This window comes from Staurois parvus, unplaced genomic scaffold, assembly GCF_062004578.1.
Source record: "Staurois parvus isolate SC_StPar_1 unplaced genomic scaffold, SC_StPar_1.0 ptg001787l, whole genome shotgun sequence".
Taxonomy (NCBI): domain Eukaryota; kingdom Metazoa; phylum Chordata; class Amphibia; order Anura; family Ranidae; genus Staurois; species Staurois parvus.
Window position 1 is genome coordinate 480479 of NW_028319583.1, and position 19522 is coordinate 500000.

Consider the following 19522-nt stretch of genomic DNA (forward strand, 5'->3'; position numbering starts at 1 on the left):
TGAAAAAGCATACCTGGACGTGTTTTGCTTCAGTAATTCAATACCCATTTAAATATTTCCTTTACCTTGATCTTTCTCTGCCAATGGAGATAGGAAACAATTAACCGCCCCAACACTTGCTAAAAAAGTCGTTGCTTGAAGGAGGCACATGACCAGCGGCGGACTGACAACTCATGGGGCCCCCGGGCAATAGGGGATCATGGGGCCCCTGTGTCCTTGCCCAAACTCAAAAAAGCCTATGAAAAAGGTAGCAGGGGCATCTCATGGGGCCCCCTACTGACCCCGGGCCCTCGGGCAGTGCCCGAGTTTCCAAATGGTCAGTCCGCCCCTGCACATGACCCTTCACCCGTTTGGAAGGGAGTACATGGTTCCAAGACCCCCAGGCTTTCTGTAAGGCTTGAGGGAGTTCTAGTGGGGAAGAGACATCCAACATAGCTATGAAATTGCCGCATGCAATGTCACACCTTCCAAATGGGCAAAGCTATGGGAGGTGGTCATGAGTGCTTGATGGGGGTGGGAGATGGATCTTTAATCTTTTTTCCTTTTTAATCTAAATATGATCATCTGATATAACAGTCCACCACTTACAGCTGTGGTCAAACATTTTGAGAATGACAAGTATTCATTTTAACAAATTCTGATGCCTCAGTTTTTCTGATGGCAATTTGCATATATTTCAGAATGTTATGAAGAGTGATCAGATGAAGTGCAATTAATTGCAAAGTCCCTCTTTGCCATGATAATGGATTTAATCCCCAAAAAGCCATTTCCACTGCATTTCAGTCCTGTCACAAAAGGACAGCTGATATCATGTCATTGATTCTCTCGTTAACAAAGGTGTCAGTGTTGACCAGGACAAGGCTGGAGATCACTCTGTCATGCTGACTGATTTAGAATAACAGACTGGAAGCTTTAGAAGGTGCTTGAAATCATTGTTCTTTCTGTATAGCCATGGTTACCTGCAAGGAAACATGTGCAGTCATCATTCCTTTCCATAAAAAGGGGATTCACAGCCAAGGATAAGATTGCACCTAGATCAACCATTTATCGAATCGTCAAGAACTTCGAGAGAGGTTCAATTGTTGTGAAGAAGGCTTCAAGGCACCCAAGAAAGTTCAGCAAGTGTCAGGATCATCTCCTAAAGTTGATTGCACCTAGATCAACCATTTATCGAATCATCAAGAACTTCAAGGAGAGAGGTTCAATTGTTAAGAAGGCTTCAGGGCACCCAAGAAAGTTCAGCAAGTGTCAGGACCATCTCCTAAAGTTGATTCAGCTGAGGGATCTTGGCACCACCAGTATAGAACTTGCTCAGGAATGGCAGCAGGCAGGTGTGAGGTCATCTGCACGCACAGTGAGGTGAAGAATTTTGTAGGATGGTCTGGTATCAAGAATGGCAGCAAATAAGCCTCTTCTGTCCAGGAAAAACATCAGGAACAGACTGATATTCTGCAAAAGACACAAGGATTGGATTTCTGAGGACTGGGGGAAAATCAATTTTACTGATGATTCCCCTTTCCGATTGTTTGGGGCATCCGGAAAAAACCTTGTCTGGAGAAGAAAAGGTGAGCGCTACCATAAGTCCTGTGTCATGCCAACAGTAAAGCATCCACAGACCATTCATGTGTGGGGTTGCTTCTCAGCCAAGGGAGTGAGCTCACTCGCAAAGAACGCAGCCATGAATAAAGAGTGGTACAAAAACATCCTCCGCGAGTAACTTCTCCCAACTATCCAAGAACAGTTTTGTGATGAAGAATGCTTTTTCCAGTATGGAGCACCTTGTCATAAGGCAAAAGTAATAACTAAGTCTCTTGGGGAACAAAACATCAAAATTTTGGGTCCATGGCCAGGAAACTCCCTAGACCTAACTTGTGGTCAAACCTCAAGAAACAGGTGAACAAACAACCCCCCACAATTTCTGACAAACTCCAAGATTTGATTATGCAAGGATGGGCTGCCATCAGTAAAGATGTGGCCCAGAAGTTGATTGACAGCATGCCGGGGCGAATTGCAGAGGTCTTGAAAAAGAAGGGTCAACACTGCAAATATTGACTCTTTGCATGTAATTGTCAATAAAAGCCTTTGACACTTATGAAATGCTCGTAATTATACTTCAGTATACCATAGGAACATCTGACAAAAGGGATCTAAAAACACTGAAGCAGCAGACTTTGAGAAAGTTAATATTTGTGTCATTCTCATAACTTTTGGCCACGTTTGTACACCAAACAGCTTACCAGCAGTTAATGAACACTAAAGTCTTTTGTACGAACCGGTGGATAGAGCTTTGACTGTCTCTTGATGGCTTCCTAATGAGAAACATTTTGATGTATCGTTTGGCCAACCCATCCTTCATCGTAAAAGACATTTCCAGTTTGACAGGCGCCACTTTGTTTTGTTAGAGTTTTTATTTGACGTAAAGGAAACCCAATTATCTCTCTGGGACGGAGCATCTACATACTGTTCAATTAATGGCAAATCTACTGCAGTAATAAGCAAAATCCAATAGAAGACACAGGCAGCATTATTTGGTTGTTTTCAGCTTGCTGGAATATCTTTTGTTCAATGATACTCCTTTTTTAATTTTCAGCAATTAATTGCTAGCACTGTGTAGGATTTAGGCCATATAGAACAAGCCGTACTTTTGGGTTATTGCAATTTTTAACTGGCAGCTGATTAGGGAAGATCTTGTCCAGGAGATGGCCCATCGCATGGACCTTTGGTGTACCAGAGCACCCAGTTTGGGTCCTGCAGGGTTCCTCCAGCCTTGAGCTGGTAAATATGACCTGTGTTTGAAAGCTTCAGGAAAGGTTCCCTGGGATAAATGACTACTGGGCCATTAGTATATTGTTGTTATTGTTATACAGCATTTATATAGCGCCAACCGTTTGCTCAGCACTTTACAATATAAAGGGAGACAATACAGCAACGATACAGTTCAATACAAGAGGGATAGGAGGGCCCTGATCCTGGGAGCTTACAATCTGAGAGGGAGGGACTGGTGGTAAAAAAGGAAATAACTGTGTGGAATGAACTGATAGGAGGAGTAGAAGATTCTGTTATTAGCTGAAGGCGGGATAGGCTTCCTTGAAGAGATCGTTTTTTGGAGAACGCCTAAAAGTGGGCAGAGTAGGCGATAGATTGGAGTAGAGAGTTCCAGAGGAAGGGGAAGGCTCTGGAGAAGTCCTGGAGACGAGCATGGGAGGAGGAGACAAGGGAGCTAGAGAGCAGGAGGTTGTGGGAGGAGCAGAGAGGACAGTTTGGGTGATATTTGGAGACAAGATCGGTGATGTAATTTGGGGCAGAGTTATAAATGGCTTTATATGTTATTGTTAATGTTTTAAATTTATACGTTGGGCTATGGGAGGCCAGTGGAGGGATTGGCAGTGCCATGTTTCACATGACTCATACTGACCATCATATGCCTTTTTAAGTGTTTTCTATATTTTGTTTCTAATCGCATAAAATGGAATAAGATCAGTGAGCGCCTAAAAATTATCTGCTGACACTTAGTATATGCAAGAGATCAGGATAACTAGCATGACAAGAGATCCTAAAGTACAACATTCACCATTTGTGTTTACTTCTTTCCTTTATTTGTTGCCTTTCCTGTGAATTTTTTGCAAGTTTATGGCTGATTTCAACATCCTATCCAAGGTGAAGGAGCTGTAGGGGCCTGTAAAGGGAAGACACAGGACTTTACAGACAAGTAGCCATCTCCCAAGTAATTGGTGGACTGTAAAGACCTAACATAGCCCTGTATGTAAGCCGGCCATGTTTTAACTGCAATAGCATACTCTGTTGTTCATTTTTTCAGTGGTATTTATTGTAATATGGTTTGGGATGAGAGGAACTTGTAGAAAAGGACATTCTTATACACTGGCGAGGCAACCAGAACACGGTCATGAAATGCTATTTGTACATGTAGAAAGTAACCATCTCAGTGGGCTATAAATCAAACACCCAGTAGCTCTTGGATATAGAGAAGACAGGTGGCGCACACACCTAGTGCATTATCCAAGGTTTATTGTAGGAGTGAAATAATAAAAACATACTCACAGACGAAGCATGTATCTAAAAAGCATAGAAAAATGACAACGGCCACAACGGCAAGCAAGGTGTTCTCACTGTCAGTGCGGTCAAATGGCTGCCAACAGCAAGGCTCTTACTTTCCATTCGTCATACATCAGCATCAGAGGTTGGTCATCAGCTCTGAGGAAAGGAATTCGTCCCCGAAACGCATCAGCCATTTGACCGCACTGACAGTGAGAACACCTTGCCTGCCGTTGTGATCATTGTCATTTTTCTATGCTTTTTAGATACATGCTTCGTCTGTGAGTATGTTTTAATTATTATTTCACTCCTTACAATAAACCTTGGATAATGCACTAGGTGTGAGCGCCACCTGTTTTCTCTCTATCCAGTGGCTGATTTCCCCGTCTGAGGAGGGCTGCACCCCTGGAGCATTTCCTTTGGTTGTCGCTGTCCTGGTACCCTTGGCTTCCCTTTTGGCTGTGCATATCCTGAGGCGCTGGAGAGTACATAAGATACCCAATAGCTCTTAACCAATGAGGTGGTGCCTTTTTGAATAGTCCAGAAGACCACGTTTGACTTGGTAACTTTTCTGTGTGTTTTATGTTACAAACATAATTGGCGCTACAAAAAAAGTGCATGGATACGCTGTCTGCCGGAGTTCACTCAATAAAAGTGTATTTGTCACCTACACAATCAGAAGGGGGTATTTTCTGAACATAGACAGCCATCCCATCATCTACCACCTTATCAATTCTCTGGGAGCTTCAGGACATGAGGCACATGCTCATCAACAGCCGTAATGAATGGCCTTTTTTTGATAATGGCTTCCTTCTTAAGTCAATAACTCCTAGCAGACAATCCGATTTTTTTTTTTTATGTAATGACCTGACTTTAGTGGAAATTCCAATTGGGGTTACTACACTTAAAAGCTCTTAATAACAGGAGCTCATTGTTGAATAAGGCCAAAAGAGTCAACCAACAGAATGGCCCCCAATGATCTCACTGGTGTTTATTGAATAAAAGTCAAATCCCTTTCAAGAAATGGGGCAGTTAACAAAATGGCTGCCTCAGTGATGTCACCAGCCCCTAGCGAATTGACAGGCTGCATCATACTGAGAAGTGGGTTGGTTTACCAAACAGCTGTCTCGATGATATCACTGGCTTCCAGTGTACCGATAGGCCATTTCTTTGTAGTTGTAAAGGCAGTTCAAGGTAGTGGACAGCGCTTTGTGTAGATGACAGGTACTCTTCTCTGTAATACTGGTATGTGTGTGTCAGTTCTAACATGGTAGATTATCTGTTCAGGGGCCCCCAGTGTCTGGTGTTGTTGTGCTCCATCTACCACTTTCCATGTGAGATTTGGGAACGTTCACGATGGTTGTCTGATTCAAGGTGAATCAGAACACCGTCTGTGAGACTTTATCTGTATTTTTATCTGCAGCGGGAGCCTCAGGATTTGCTCACTGGAGTCCCGACGTCATCCGAAGCTGCAGACCCGAAAAGCGCAAGACGCAAGAAGGGACGGGTAAGTTGGCACTGGCTGCCCATTAATAAAAACAAAAAACAAAAGAAATCACTGAATAAAAGCACGAAGGTAGTCTGGAGAGAGGTGACTGCTGGTGTTAGGATGACATTTCATTATCACATTTGTTTTTTCTGCAAAACTGCGAGGAAGCTAAAAACGGTTAACTCTTCTGAGTTCCTCTAGGAAGTTAAGGCTCCAGCTCAATAACTAAAACAGGACACCAAAGGTCTCCATGAAGTCTCATGAACAGTACTGCCATACCTATTTATTTCTTTTAAGTGGACCTGTCACCAAATATATTTTTATATTTGTAGCATATTAAAGAAGAATTCCAGGTATGGATTTTTTTACACAGTTTCATTGGACCAGCTTGGACTAATGTATGCATACCTGTAGGATCCCTCTTGAAGCTGGAAGTCGCCATTACTTCACCACTACTCCAGTGATGTCTAGTGGTTACATAGTTCCATCAAAAGTTGATCGGGCAGACCTCCAGAATATTTTGTTGCTATCATGGAGACATTTGATCGGCCCAAGGTTCTGTACAGTCACCAAAGTGACCGAGGTGGGGGAGAGGCCAGGGCCCCAAGCCTCCGGTTTGGTCTCTGAGGATCAGAGCTCGTTTGCATGTATTAACTCTAGAATCACTACAATTATCCACTATGGGTCCTCGGGCCTGCCCTGAAGTCTAGGGGGAGGATGTGTGGCCTTTTGGTTCCTTCCTCCCCTGTCCCTAGGGGGTTTTCTCCTCGGGAGAGCCCGCTGACCAAGTACTGGGTGTCTGGCTTTGGCTGGACACAAGGAACGGTGGTCCACCAGGCCTTTTGGCCAGGAGGACCAAATGGGAACCTTGTCCCTGTCAGGAGCTTCGTGCCCCGGGGGATCAGGGTAGTGGTCCATCCCCTTCGGGGGAAGGACAAAGCACACCCCTAAGTGCACTTTTTCGTGTGGTGTTTTGCACTTGCACATTTTTTGTGAACACTTAAGGGTTTTTCGTTTAGCTGCACGTTTGTGGACTTAAAAAAAAACAAAATCACTACAATTATCCAAGTAAATAGCTTCCAGGTCAAATGCTAAACCACTGCCCTGTGAATACAGCAGGTCCCTTGCTTGGAATGGGCACCATTCAGAGATCACTTTGCATTTTCTCAGTGAATGCAAAGCGCTCTCTGATTGGACTAGGTGAAGAGGCGAGGATGTCATGATCTTTACCTCATCAGAGAACTCTTTACATTCATTGGGAGAAAACTGTGGCTCAACCACCTGTTTTACCACACCCTGCCCTTCTGTGTAAATCAGCCTGTGACAGACCCAACTGGGAGAGGGTCTTCTGGAGGAGATATGGACTTAAATCCAAAGTAAAAACTATCCCAAAAGGTCCCTCAGGCTCGCACCTCCCAAAGAATAGAGCCCCCTCAAATGCCAGGGCCCAAACTTAGAGAGACTAGCCGGCAGTTTTCTCCAAAAGACCCTGTTCCAGTTGGGTCTGTCACATAGCCCTTATGTAGATCATGCTCTTTCTGAAGCCTCATATGTGACAAGTTACAATGTTGCATCTGATTTCTTGGGGAGAGGAGACTGAGGAGATGCTTCCTCATGCCTGCAGCTGACTGATGTCACAATTGTTTTCAGGCAGGCATTTAAAGTTACTTAGAGGTCCATATTACCACTATTCAGTTTCACCACAGCTTATTTCAGTTGAGTTCCGAGACCTCATACAGCCCTTCCATTGGCTCTTCTGTAGAAGTTAACGAGCTGAGGGCTGGGCAATGGATAGCTCCCCTTTATGGTTAGTTGGGAAAACATTTCTCTATCCTTAAATACCTCTTTTAAAGTGCACCTGTACTTATTTTTTTATAAAAGAGAAGTCTTTCCAGTAGAGAGTATAGTAGAGAATTACAGGGGGATGAAGGCTTTTAGTGCATTTTGGGTGCCCACCTTTCTTCCCATATTCAACATCAGCACTGTGTTTTCTCCAGAACTACAGGTGCACTTTAATAAGGCAAGTGTGGGGTCAAAATTGTCATATACTAGATTATCCACTTTGCATTTACTAAGGTAAGATCAGTTTGAAGATCGTTTTTATTGGTTTATACAGACCAGAAAACATTTCCAACGCAAATGTGATAACTACTAATGATGGAAAGCACCGGATGGTAAATATCATTCAGGCGTCCCCAAAAAAAGAATTATAATCGTAAAGTCTTTCTTTGTGACATAACATAAATGGAAATGGTTAGAATTAATTCCTCTGTTTGAACTGAAGAGTTCTATATAATTTTTTTCTGTAATTTAGTTGGCTTGGTCTAGGTGTACATGACCAAATTAGGTTAATATGTAAGGGTATGTGCATGGACATCACAATGTAATGTAATTTAGGGATAGTTTGTGTACATAGAGGAGATGATTTAATAAGGGTGAATAGCCTGTTCACTTTGCAAGAGATTTTTCCTTTTAGAATACCCAAGCTTCACCTGATTCACGAAGCGAAGTCCCTTGCAAAGTGAAAATTTGCCTATTTCAACTCATAGTGTCCATACTGATTGTATGTATCGTCATGAATATGAACTTTCTCAATGGTGTCACTGATCTCTAGTGATCAGATAGATAACATTCTATAATATGAAGGGTCTTGGTGATTTTGCTGGTTTCTAGAAAATAGACTGCATTCTCATAAATATGAAGGGTCTCGGTGATGTCACTGGTCTCTAGTGAATGGATAGACTACGTTCTCATGAATATGAAGAGTCTGGGTGATGTCACTGGTCTCTAGTGATTGGTTAGGCTGTGTTCTCATGACTATGAAGGATCTTAGTGATGTCACTGGTCTCTAGTGAATGGATAGGCTGTGTTCTCATGAATTTGACGTTTTGGTGATGTCACGGGTCTCTTGTGAATTTATAGGCTGTGTTCTCAAGAATATGAAGGGTCTCGATGATGTCACTGGTCCCTAATGATGGATAGGCTGTGTTCTCATGAATATGAAGGTTCTCGGTGATGTCTCTGGTGATCAGATAGGCCGCGTTTTCATGAATATGAAGTATTGGTGATGTCACTGGTCTCTAGTGAATTTATAGGCTGTGTTCTCATGAATATGAAGAGTCTCAAAGATGTCACTGGTCCCTAGTAATGGATAGGCTGGTTTCTCATGAATATGAAGGGTCTCGATGTCTCTGGTGATCGGATAGGTTGCGTTCTCATGAATATGAAGTATTGGTGATGTCACTGGCTTCTAGTGATGGATAGGCTGTGTTCTCATGAATATGAAGGGTCTCAGTGATGTCACTGGTCTCTAGTGATGGATAGGCTGTGTTCTCATGAATATGAACGGTCTCGGTGATGTCACTGGTCTCTAGTAATGGATAGGCTGCGTTCTCATGGATATGAAGGGTCTTGGTGATGTCACTGGTCTCCAGTGATGGATAGGCTGCGTTCTCATGAATATGAAGGGTCTCGGTGATGTCACTGGTTTCTAGTGATGGATAGGCTACGTTTTCTGTGAATAAGAGGAAACCTTAACATACACAATCATGTATTTTTTATGTCCAAATATAACTATCCTTTTACCCAGGAACAACCTATAATAACTACAGATTTAATTCTTTTTTATAAAGTCTTTGTAGGGCTCCTTAAATTGTGTAGGCTGCTACATTATTTGGAAAGGATAAAAAATATAAATGGTTTGGTATTACAAGGAAGCAGAGGTGCCCCAGACTAAGTGCAGCATTAATAGTGGAATTTATATAAAAAAACCCATACAATTGGCAACTCACTGGAAGGTAGACAAAGACAGGCATGTCAGTGTTATGTCCGGATGCAACTCCTGTGGGTAGTCAATACCAGGCGGTCTGTGCGTGGCTGGGTTGTGGAGCAGGCAACATCCACTAATCCATTATTAATGCTGTACTTAGTCTGGTGCCCCTCTGCTTCCTTCTACTTACAGAGTTTCAGCTTTGCTCTAAGGGTGCTGATGCCACTTATTGTGTTCCCTCTTGGACTTTCACATGGTCTCCAACATGGATAAATACATGGACTTAAAACATATTTAACACCCCTCCAGTGCCAATTATATTCTTTGTTTTTCTATTACAAGCTGTAATGTCTTGGACATCTTAACAAAAAAGTTTGCCGAAAGTTAAACTTTGAGTGGAATCAGTCGGGTGAACATTATCCGAGTTGCCATGCTGCTGGTAGTTCACAAACTATTCTCGTTAATCCATTAAGCTCATTATGTCCTTTGGTCGATGTTGATGCAGAAGGGATGGCTTCTCATCATTTTAATGTACGATGTGCTTAGGTTCTTGCGGCGCTTTGAATTGGAGAGCCATTTCAGTTGATAATTACCCGCTATTTTAATTTCAAAGCAGCCATTAACTCCAGCGTTTGTGGTCTAATGGATCCGAGGATGTAGTTTAGCTCTGTCGTGTGTAATGAACAATAGGGGGGGTTCAGAGGTGAACTTGGTCCGTGAAGCTCCAATTTCAGCCTGTTTAAGACTTAGGCAGGCCAAGGGCAACAATGTAATATTTTAGTAATTTAAACATTGCACGCATAATTTTTTTAATGGATCAGTGTATGTGGCCAACTTAATGGTATACTTAAAACACTTTACTCTTTTTAGTTTACATTTCTATGGGAATAAATATTTAATTGGGGTACATTCATCTCATCTGACAACACAGCAACTCAGACCATTTTCTTTTTGGGTCTCTGACCTTGCTCTTGACCTCCCTGACATCGATGCCAACATTGCTCCTCACTTCTCTGCCATCAGTCTCCCTCTCACTCTGCCATCCTCACTCCTCACCTTCCTGTCATCAATCCCACCATCGCTGCTCCACACCTCTTTTCCATTAATCATGCTCTCGTTCCTCACCTTTTTGCCATCAATTCCATTATTGTGCCTCACCTTCATGCAATAAATACCACCCTCATTTCTCGCCTCCCTGCCCATAAGCCTTCACTCCTCTACTCTTTGCTATCAATCCCATCCTCACTCCTCACCTTCCTGCCATCAATCCCACCCTCGCTCCTCCCTCAGGTGAGGAACAAGGATGGGATTGATGGCAAGGAGGTCAGGAACGAAGATGGGATTGCTGGTAAGGAGGTCAGGATCGAAGATGGGATTGATGGCAGAGAGGTCAGGAGCCAGGATGTGATTGATTGCTGGTAGGTGAGGTCTGAACTCTCTGCCATCAATGCTATCATCATGCCTCACCTCTTTGTAATCAATCCCACCCTGGATCCTGACCTCTCTTCCATCAATCCCATCCTCAATTCTGACCTCCCTACCATCAATCTTTTCTTCATTCCTGACCTCCCTGCCCATCAATCCCATCCTCAATTCTAACCTCCCTACCATCAATCTTTTCTTCATTCCTGACCTCCCTGCACATCAATTCCATCTTCATTCCTGACCTCCCTGCCATCAATCCCATCCTCAATCCTGACCTCACTGCCCATCAATTCCATCTTCATTCCTGACCTCCCTGCCCATCAATTCCATCTTCATTCCTGACCTCCCTGCCATCAATCCCATCCTCAATCCTGACCTCACTGCCCATCAATTCCATCTTCATTCCTGACCTCCCTGCCATCAATCCCATCCTCAATCCTGACCTCACTGCCCATCAATTCCATCTTCATTCCTGACCTCCCTGCCATCAATCCCATCCTCAATTCTGACCTCCCTACCATCAATCCCATCTTCATTCCTGACCTCCCTACCATCAATCCCATCTTCATTCCTGACCTCCCTACCATCAATCCCATCTTCATTCCTGACCTCCCTGCCCATCAATTCCATCTTCATTCCTGACCTCCCTGCCCATCAATTCCATCTTCATTCCTGACCTCCCTGCCATCAATCCCATCTTCATTCCTGACCTCCCTGCCATCAATCCCATCTTCATTCCTGACCTCCCTGCCATCAATTCCATCCTCAGTTCTGACCTCCCTACCATCAATCCCATCCTCAATTCTGACCTCCCTACCACCAATCCCATCCTTGTTCCTCACCCCCACCCTGCCATGAATGGCATTCTCGCACCTCACTTCTTTGCCCTGAATGCCATCATGGATCCCCACCCCCCTGTCATCATTTCCACCTTGCTCCTCACCTTCCTGTCATCAATCCCATCATTCTTCACCTCCCTACCATCATTCTCATCATCATTCTTCACCTCCCTACCATCATTCCTACCCTTGCTCTGGACCTCCCAGCCATCTCATCATTGTGCCTCACCTCTCTGCCATCAAATCCATCTTCACTCCTCACCTCCCTCCCCAAATTCCTTTCTTCACTCTTCACCTCCCTGCCGTCATTTATATTCTCACTCCTTCCCTCCTTCCAACATTACCATCCTCACTCCTCAACTCCATGCCATTATTCATCTCCTCATTCATTACCACCCTGCCATCATTCCAATCCTCACACCTCCCCTTTCAGTAACTCTATCCTCACTTCTTCTCCTCGTTCAAAACCTCCCAACCCGCTCTGAAACCCCTCCTTATGCCTTGCTCTGTGTTATGTCATTAAGAGAAATTTGCCCTTAAAGTGCCCCTGAGGAGTTCAAAAATGGCCTCTCAACCAATTCAATTGTGTGTCATTTTAGCATGCCCTAAGCACAGTTTAGTGGTCTTTCAACTTCACACATTGAATAGTGCCTCGTATCCCCCAATGTTTTCCTCCCCTCTTCTCTTTCTATTATGAGTGCAACGTTCTATTTAAACATGATAAAAAAAAAAGTAACTGACAGCTCATCCATTTTTGTGTGTAATAAGAGCCTGACAGGCAGAGGATTCTGGGAGCCGTCTCAGCATGCGCCTGACGCAGAGACATGTCCGCCTGACAGCTGACACGGAGCGGTATTGGCAGGCTCGGCAGTTCAGAGATTTTCTTGTTTCCCTTCTCTAATCTGAGCGGGAGGTTAAATATAATCACACATGACAGCCCCCTGTTGCTGAGCCCTCCCTATTCTGTAGATATTCACCAGATCGCTCTTCGCCCGACTCCGACTTGCCTGTATTTTTTCCTGGAGCAAACTGATTTGCATATTATTTATTTATTACCCTTAAAAAAACAACTCGAGTCGGATATATCAGCACGCCCCTTAGTATACGTGGCCTTATGGCCTATCATTCAGCCAGGGTAATTGCCTACAATCCTTCTGAATGCTGAACTGCTGCACACCGGAGGAAACTTGAAACAGGCTTGCAGTGGTAGTGATAGGGCATGTATTTTAGAGACAATGGGCATTTTGCAGATCCATGAAAATGTCCATTATATCACCGGGTGTAATATGTAGGTGTAGCTTGCCTATTTGTTTATTTAACCATTCTGCATTAAAGTGTTACTAAACCCACACCAGTAAAATCAGTCTGTAGATGCAGTAAAGCATGCTTGTTATACTCACTGTAGAACCTAAGGGGTTAATCCTCTGCATTGTGTAAGAAGGTTTGATCCTGACTTCTCTGATCCTCCCCTTCTCTTCTGTCCCCAATCCATCTGCTTGTAGAACAGAGACTTGGGGGCAAGCTGTGCATGCTCAGTTTAGTATGTGTTGCTAGAGAGTTTCAGGGGTCCTACAGTCCCGAGTTTCAGGACAATCAGGGGAGAATGAAAACTCCTCCTACAGGCCAGTGCTCTGATGGACACTGATAGAAGTCACAAGGCTGCTATATACCGCTGATGAGAAAAGGTATTTACCAGTTTATATTTACTAAAATAATTGCATTTCCATGTTCTGTGTACTGTAGGAGACCAGATACAGTGAATGTGGGGTCCGGGGAGACCAGATATAGTGAATGCAGGGTCCGGGGAGACCAGATCTAGTGAATGCGGGGTCCGGGGAGACCAGATATAGTGAATGCAGGGTCCGGGGAGACCGGATATAGTGAATGCAGGGTCCAGGGAGACCGGATATAGTGAATGCAGGGTCCGGGGAGAGCGGATATAGTGAATAAAGGGTCCTGGGAGAGCGCCTATAAAGAGAATGCAGGGTCCGGGGAGAGCAGATATAGTGAATGCGGGGTCCGGGGAGACCAGATATAGTGAATGCGGGGTCCGGGGAGAGCAGATATAGTGAATGCCGGGTCGGGAGAGCGGATATAGTGAATGCAGGGTCCGGGATCAGCAGATAAAGTGAATGCGGGGTCCGGGGAGAGCGGATATAGTGAATGCAGGGTCCGGGGAGACCGGATATAGTGAATGCCGGGTCGGGAGAGCGGATATAGTATATGCTGGGTCGGGAGAGCAGATATAGTAAATGCCGGGTCTGGGGAGACCGGATATAGTGAATGCAGGGTCCGGGGAGAGCGGATAAAGTGAATGCCGGGTCCGGGGAGAGCGGATATAGTGAATGCCGGGTCCGGGGAGAGCGGATATAGTGAATGCCGGGTCCGGGGAGAGCGGATATAGTGAATGCAGGGTCCGGGGAGAGCGGATATAGTGAATGCAGGGTCCGGGGAGACCGGATATAGTGAATGCCGGGTCGGGAGAGCGGATATAGTATATGCCGGGTCAGGAGAGCGGATATAGTGAATGCAGGGTCCGGGGAGAGCGGATATAGTGAATGCAGGGTCCGGGGAGAGCGGATATAGTGAATGCAGGGTCCGGGGAGAGCGGATATAGTGAATGCCGGGTCCGGGGAGAGCGGATATAGTGAATGCCGGGTCCGGGGAGAGCGGATATAGTGAATGCCGGATCTGGGGAGAGCGGATATAGTGAATGCCGGGTCCGGGGAGAGTGGATATAGTGAATGCCGGCTCCGGGGTTTAGTAAAGATTTTTAATAACGTTCTGATGTGTCACAATATACAACAGGGTCATTTTTCAAAACAGCTCCCCTGTATAATATAATAAAGTCGTCTTTGAGCTCCAGGCAGTGACTTTGTCTAGGCTGAGATGATGTCATTATTCTGCTGCAGATGGAAAAAAAGCATTTCCTCAGTCTCTTCTTCCCCATTGATCAAACTGCAGTTTTGTAACTTTGCAGAGAGTCAGAAGGTGAGAGGTTACAGCAGAAGCTGATCTTTGCTAAACATTTGTGAACACAGCCAAGAGCTGCACAGGCACCAGGATTTACAGTGTATCATATATGAGCTAGCATTTCAGTCCAGGAATTAAATGATGATTCCTGAACAAATACAATGCCGTATTCTGGAGAGAAAAGCAAATGATGGCATTGTTAGGGGAGGTATATATCTCACTGAGAGAGAATAAATACTTGAAATGGTTACACTGACACATTTATTTATTTTACATTAGTGATAAAGATGGAGATTTTCTGAAAATGTATTAATACAAAAATGTATTCAATCAGACCGAGTCTGGAGGACAGAGGGGTGGGCATTGAGGACAGAGAGATGAGTATGGACAGAGAAAATGTTGTGAAGAACAGAAGAGCAAGTCTGCAGGTTAGTGGCATGGGTGTGGAGGGGACAGGTCTGGTGGACAGAGGGGATGGGCCTGGAGGACAGAGGGGACAGGTCTGGAGGACAGAGGGGACAAGTCTGGAGGACAGAGGAGACAGGTCTGGTGGACAGAGGGGTGGGCATTGAGGACAGAGAGAGGAGTATGGACAGAGAAAATATTGTGAAGAACAGAAGAGCAAGTCTGCAGGTTAGTGGCATGGGTGTGGAGGGGACAGGTCTGGTGGACAGAGGAGCCAGGTCTGGTGGACAGAGGAGCCAGGTCTGGTGGACAGAGGAGCCAGCTCTGGTGGACAGAGGAGCCAGCTCTGGTGGACAGAGGAGCCAGCTCTGGTGGACAGAGGAGCCAGCTCTGGTGGACAGAGGAGCCAGCTCTGGTGGACAGAGGAGGCAGCTCTGGTGGACAGAGGAGGCAGCTCTGGTGGACAGAGGAGGCAGCTCTGGTGGACAGAGGAGGCAGCTCTGGTGGACAGAGGAGGCAGCTCTGGTGGACAGAGGAGCCAGCTCTGGTGGACAGAGGAGCCAGCTCTGGTGGACAGAGGAGCCAGCTCTGGTGGACAGAGGAGACAGCTCTGGAGGACTTAAGGCACGTGTGGAGGACAGAATGGTGAGTATGAAGGATAGAGAGATGGGTGTGGAGAAAAGAATAGGCCTGGAGGTCAGAAGTTTAGGTCTGAAGGTTGGAGAAGACAGGTCTTGAGGTCAGATGGGACAGGTCTTGAGGTCGGATGGGACAGGTCTGGAGGTCGGATGGGACAGGTCTGGAGGTCGGATGGGACAGGTCTGGAGGTCGGATGGGACAGGTCTGGAGGTCGGATGGGACAGGTCTGGAGATTGGAAGGAATAGGTCTGGAGGTTGGAGGGTGCAGGTCTGGAGGTCATAGCGAACAGGTCTGGAGGACAAAGGAACAGTTGCGGAGAGTAGAGAAATCTTGGTAATAAAAGACCAGCTGGAAGGTATAGCGTGCGGTTTAGTATCGTCTATCAGTACAGAATGGCTCCTTAGCATTAATAACAGGTACACTTTAATAGCCGCTGCAGTTTTCCCAGAGACAGTTTACTAATGGGAGCAGCAATTCAATTAAGTCCATGGCAGAGGGGCTGATAGCGGGAGAGGCAGCGGCGTCTCCTGAATGTATGCAGGATTTTATACAGCTGCAACAAAGCGTGCGCGGCTTTCCTAAACAGACAATAGACACCACCAGCTCTCCAGATATGAAGACACACGGTTGCAATCTTACAGCTCATCTCCTACTGCAGCCCTAATGGATTCTGGATGGAATTTAAAGGGGAATTTCAGCCAGGAAGGAAATACTATATATGCAAGATACGTGCTTACCTGGGCCAAAAACACTCTTTTATTTGTATTTTTTTTATATAATTGTTGTAAGACTTTTTGTCCAACCATCTCCTTTCTTAGGCATTTGCAGGACAGTTGCTGTTTTGTGCTACTGGACGTTTACTAGGAATCAAGCCAGACCCTTTTAGCAAAGCCCACATAGTCACTTGATTCCCATTGATTCATGGGAAATGTAGTTGATATGTTCCTCTAGGTAAGGACATTTGGATTTGATATGTGATGCCTGTATAGACCCTCCTCTAAGTGCCCAGACATTGTATAGTTATTGGAGGAACCTGATGTCATGAGGCAGAAAATGCTAAATAACTTAAAAAGTAAGACTTTATTTTAAAAATATTTAAGTGTTTTTTATGTGCATGGGAAATGGAGCTAGGAATACTTAGAGGGTACATTATTAAAGTCCTGGTAAAGAGGGGGGGTTTGCCCTCAAAGTGTTGGTTACCATCTGAATTATGGACTCTTAAGACATGCATTTGGTACTCTTGTGATTCAAGCCCATGTTAATTTTTCAAATTGGCTGGTTCCTATTGCTTGGGGAGTCCCCCCATCTTTTTGAGGAGTTGCCACAGTCATTCTATCATGCCTCATTTCCACCTTTTGTTAGGTGAGAGATCAGAGTCCAGCTCCTCACATCTACATTTCCTTCATGTCTATGTGAACGGACTCATCCTAGTCTGTCTGTACTGGAGGAGGAGGCTTATCCCTTCTTTAATATATGCAGCACTCTATGCAGGGCTGACCATTCAATCATTTGGGCATTGCCCGAGGGCCCAGGGTCAGTAGGGGGCACCATGAAATGCCCCTGGTACCTTTTTTTTATAGGCTTTTTTGGGTGTGCTTTGAATGTGGGCAAGGACACACGGGCCCCATGATCCCCTATTGCCCGGGGGGCCCCATGAGTTGTCAGTCCACCCCTGAGTCTATATAATCTGATATCTCCAGCATCATTTCATGAAAGAAAGTTGATTTTTAGGCCTACCTGTTAACATATCATTATAAAGGTTAATCACCAATTTTGCTGAGGTTTCAGGGACTATCCTCCATCACTGGCTCACTTCCATCCTCGACAATTCCCATGCCAAATTCCTAAAGGTTTGGGACCCCTGGATTTCCTTTAATGCTCACTTGAACGTAGACCGAACTTTGCTCTAAGTCTGATGAATTTTGTCATTGCCACTACACACCCTGTCTGTTGGTCCACGTGGGCTCTACTCTCACATCATTTCCTCCCCCTCCACCCATCCCAAGCAAACACTTCCACTCTCTTTTTCTGCCCTTCAGATCTTTCATGTTTCCTGCCTACTCTCCTCCCTTTTGCCTTAGTACTTCTTCAGGAAGTGCTTGATGCCTTGCTTCCCCCTCAAAACTATATAAGTACCCACTACAGCTAACATGGAGCTCTCCTCGTTGGAACCAGCTTTTCTCTATTTCTTATGAATAAGCCATGGGGTGTTTGCCTTTTTGCCTCATAGTCTAGTACATTCATGTGTTCTGTTTTCTGTATTATGGTGGAATTCTTTTAAAGACCGCACCTCTGTGCTCTCTGACGTTCCGTGTGCCTTACTATACTTTTTTTGTACTATTCTGGAACAACCCAAAAGCCTAAAAACCTATTAAAATCTTTGTGAAACAAAAGTTCATCCCAAAGGTGGTTGATAGCATTGAGATTAGGGCTCTGTTCAAGACACTCAAGTTCCTCCACACTAATGCTGGTCAACTGTGTCTTTAAGGAGGTGGCTTTGGCCACAAGGGTATGGTGATGCTGGAATAGAAAAGGCCTTCACCAGTTCGTTACCAGAAGGTTGGAAGAGCACTGTCAGGGATCCCCTCGATCCCCGCCGCGATGGTCCCGGCGCAGGCGCAGTGCACCGCCCTTTGCAGGGACACGGGCACTAGGTCCGGGCCGGCCGCGGCGTTCGAGTTCGTGAATGCGCAGTAGAAGTCGCGGCCGCCCGCTGGGCACCAATGGCAGCGCAGGGCGGGATATTTAAATGTCCCTGAGCTGTCATTCAGTGCCTTCTGGTCCTACCTGTATCCTGCGAATCTATCGGCAGCCGAGACGGTGCAAGTTTTTATTCGAGAGGTTGTAAGACTGCACGGGGTCCCTGAAGACATCGTCTCGGACCGAGGGGTGCAATTTACCTCGAGATTCTGGAGGGCATTGTGCAAAGCCCTGGATATCAAACTATCCCTTTCCTCGGCATTTCACCCTCAGACCAATGGACAGACCGAAAGGACCAATCAGACCCTGGAGCAATACTTGCGATGTTACGCATCATTTACTCAGGACGACTGGGTGCCACTTCTCCCTTTGGCGGAATTCGCGTATAACAACGCTTGCCATTCAGCAACAGAACGGCAGTCCCCGTTCTTCTCCAACTATGGGTTTCACCCTGTCTTCCTCCCGGATTTGGTCCCGTAATGCCCAGTTCCAGCAACACAGGATGCACTTTTTTCTCTTCGAACAATAAGAAACTACAGGAAGCCATCAGTCAGGCCCAAGAAGATTACAAAAGGGCTTTTAATAGGAAACGAAGAGGAGATCTGGTGTTGCGGCCCGGTGAGAAGGTTTGGCTGGCTACCTCTAACTTGAAGATGCTCTGACCTTCGAAGAAGTTGGGACCTAAATTTATAGGCCCTTTTTGCATTAAGCGGATGGTCAATGAAGTGGCCTATGAACTTGTTCTCCCTGAGACACTCAAGATCCACCCAGTCTTCCACGTGTCCCTGCTGAAGCCGGTAGTCCCTGATGCCTTCCCAGAACGAGAATCCAGGCCCCCGGAAGCCATAACAGTCGAAGAGGAAGAAGAATTTGAGGTGGAAACAATCCTGAAGTGCCGAAGAAGGGGGGGCCAGACCCAATTTCTTATCAAGTGAAAGGGCTACGGCCCTGAGGACAATTCTTGGGAACCAGCCCATAATGTCCATGCACCCAGACTTGTCCGGAGGTTTCTTTGTGACCACCCGTGGTGGAGAGATCGGGTGGGCATCCGGAGGTTGCCCGTAAGGAGGGGGCAATGTCAGGGATCCCCTCGATCCCCGCCGCGATGGTCCCGGCGCAGGCGCAGTGCAGCGCCCTGTGCAGGGACACGGGCACTAGGTCCGGGCCGGCCGCGGCGTTCGAGTTCACGCATGCGCAGTAGAAGCCACGGCCGCCCACTGGGCACCAAT

The 19522-nt window shown here is 45.7% G+C and overlaps 1 protein-coding gene across 3 annotated transcripts in view; it reads left to right on the forward strand.

The window, feature by feature from the left end:
* SHISA6 (shisa family member 6) overlaps nucleotides 1–19522 on the forward strand; it is a 357053-nt gene that overhangs the window by 249371 nt on the left and 88160 nt on the right. For 2 of the 3 annotated variants that reach the window (XM_089663850.1, XM_089663848.1), the window contains one exon: nucleotides 5477–5560. The exons of the other annotated variant lie outside the window; for it this stretch is intronic. In XM_089663850.1, the coding sequence (XP_089519976.1) occupies nucleotides 5477–5560 (84 nt within the window). The remainder of the gene's footprint in view (nucleotides 1–5476; nucleotides 5561–19522) is intronic. 3 annotated transcript variants of the gene reach the window in all.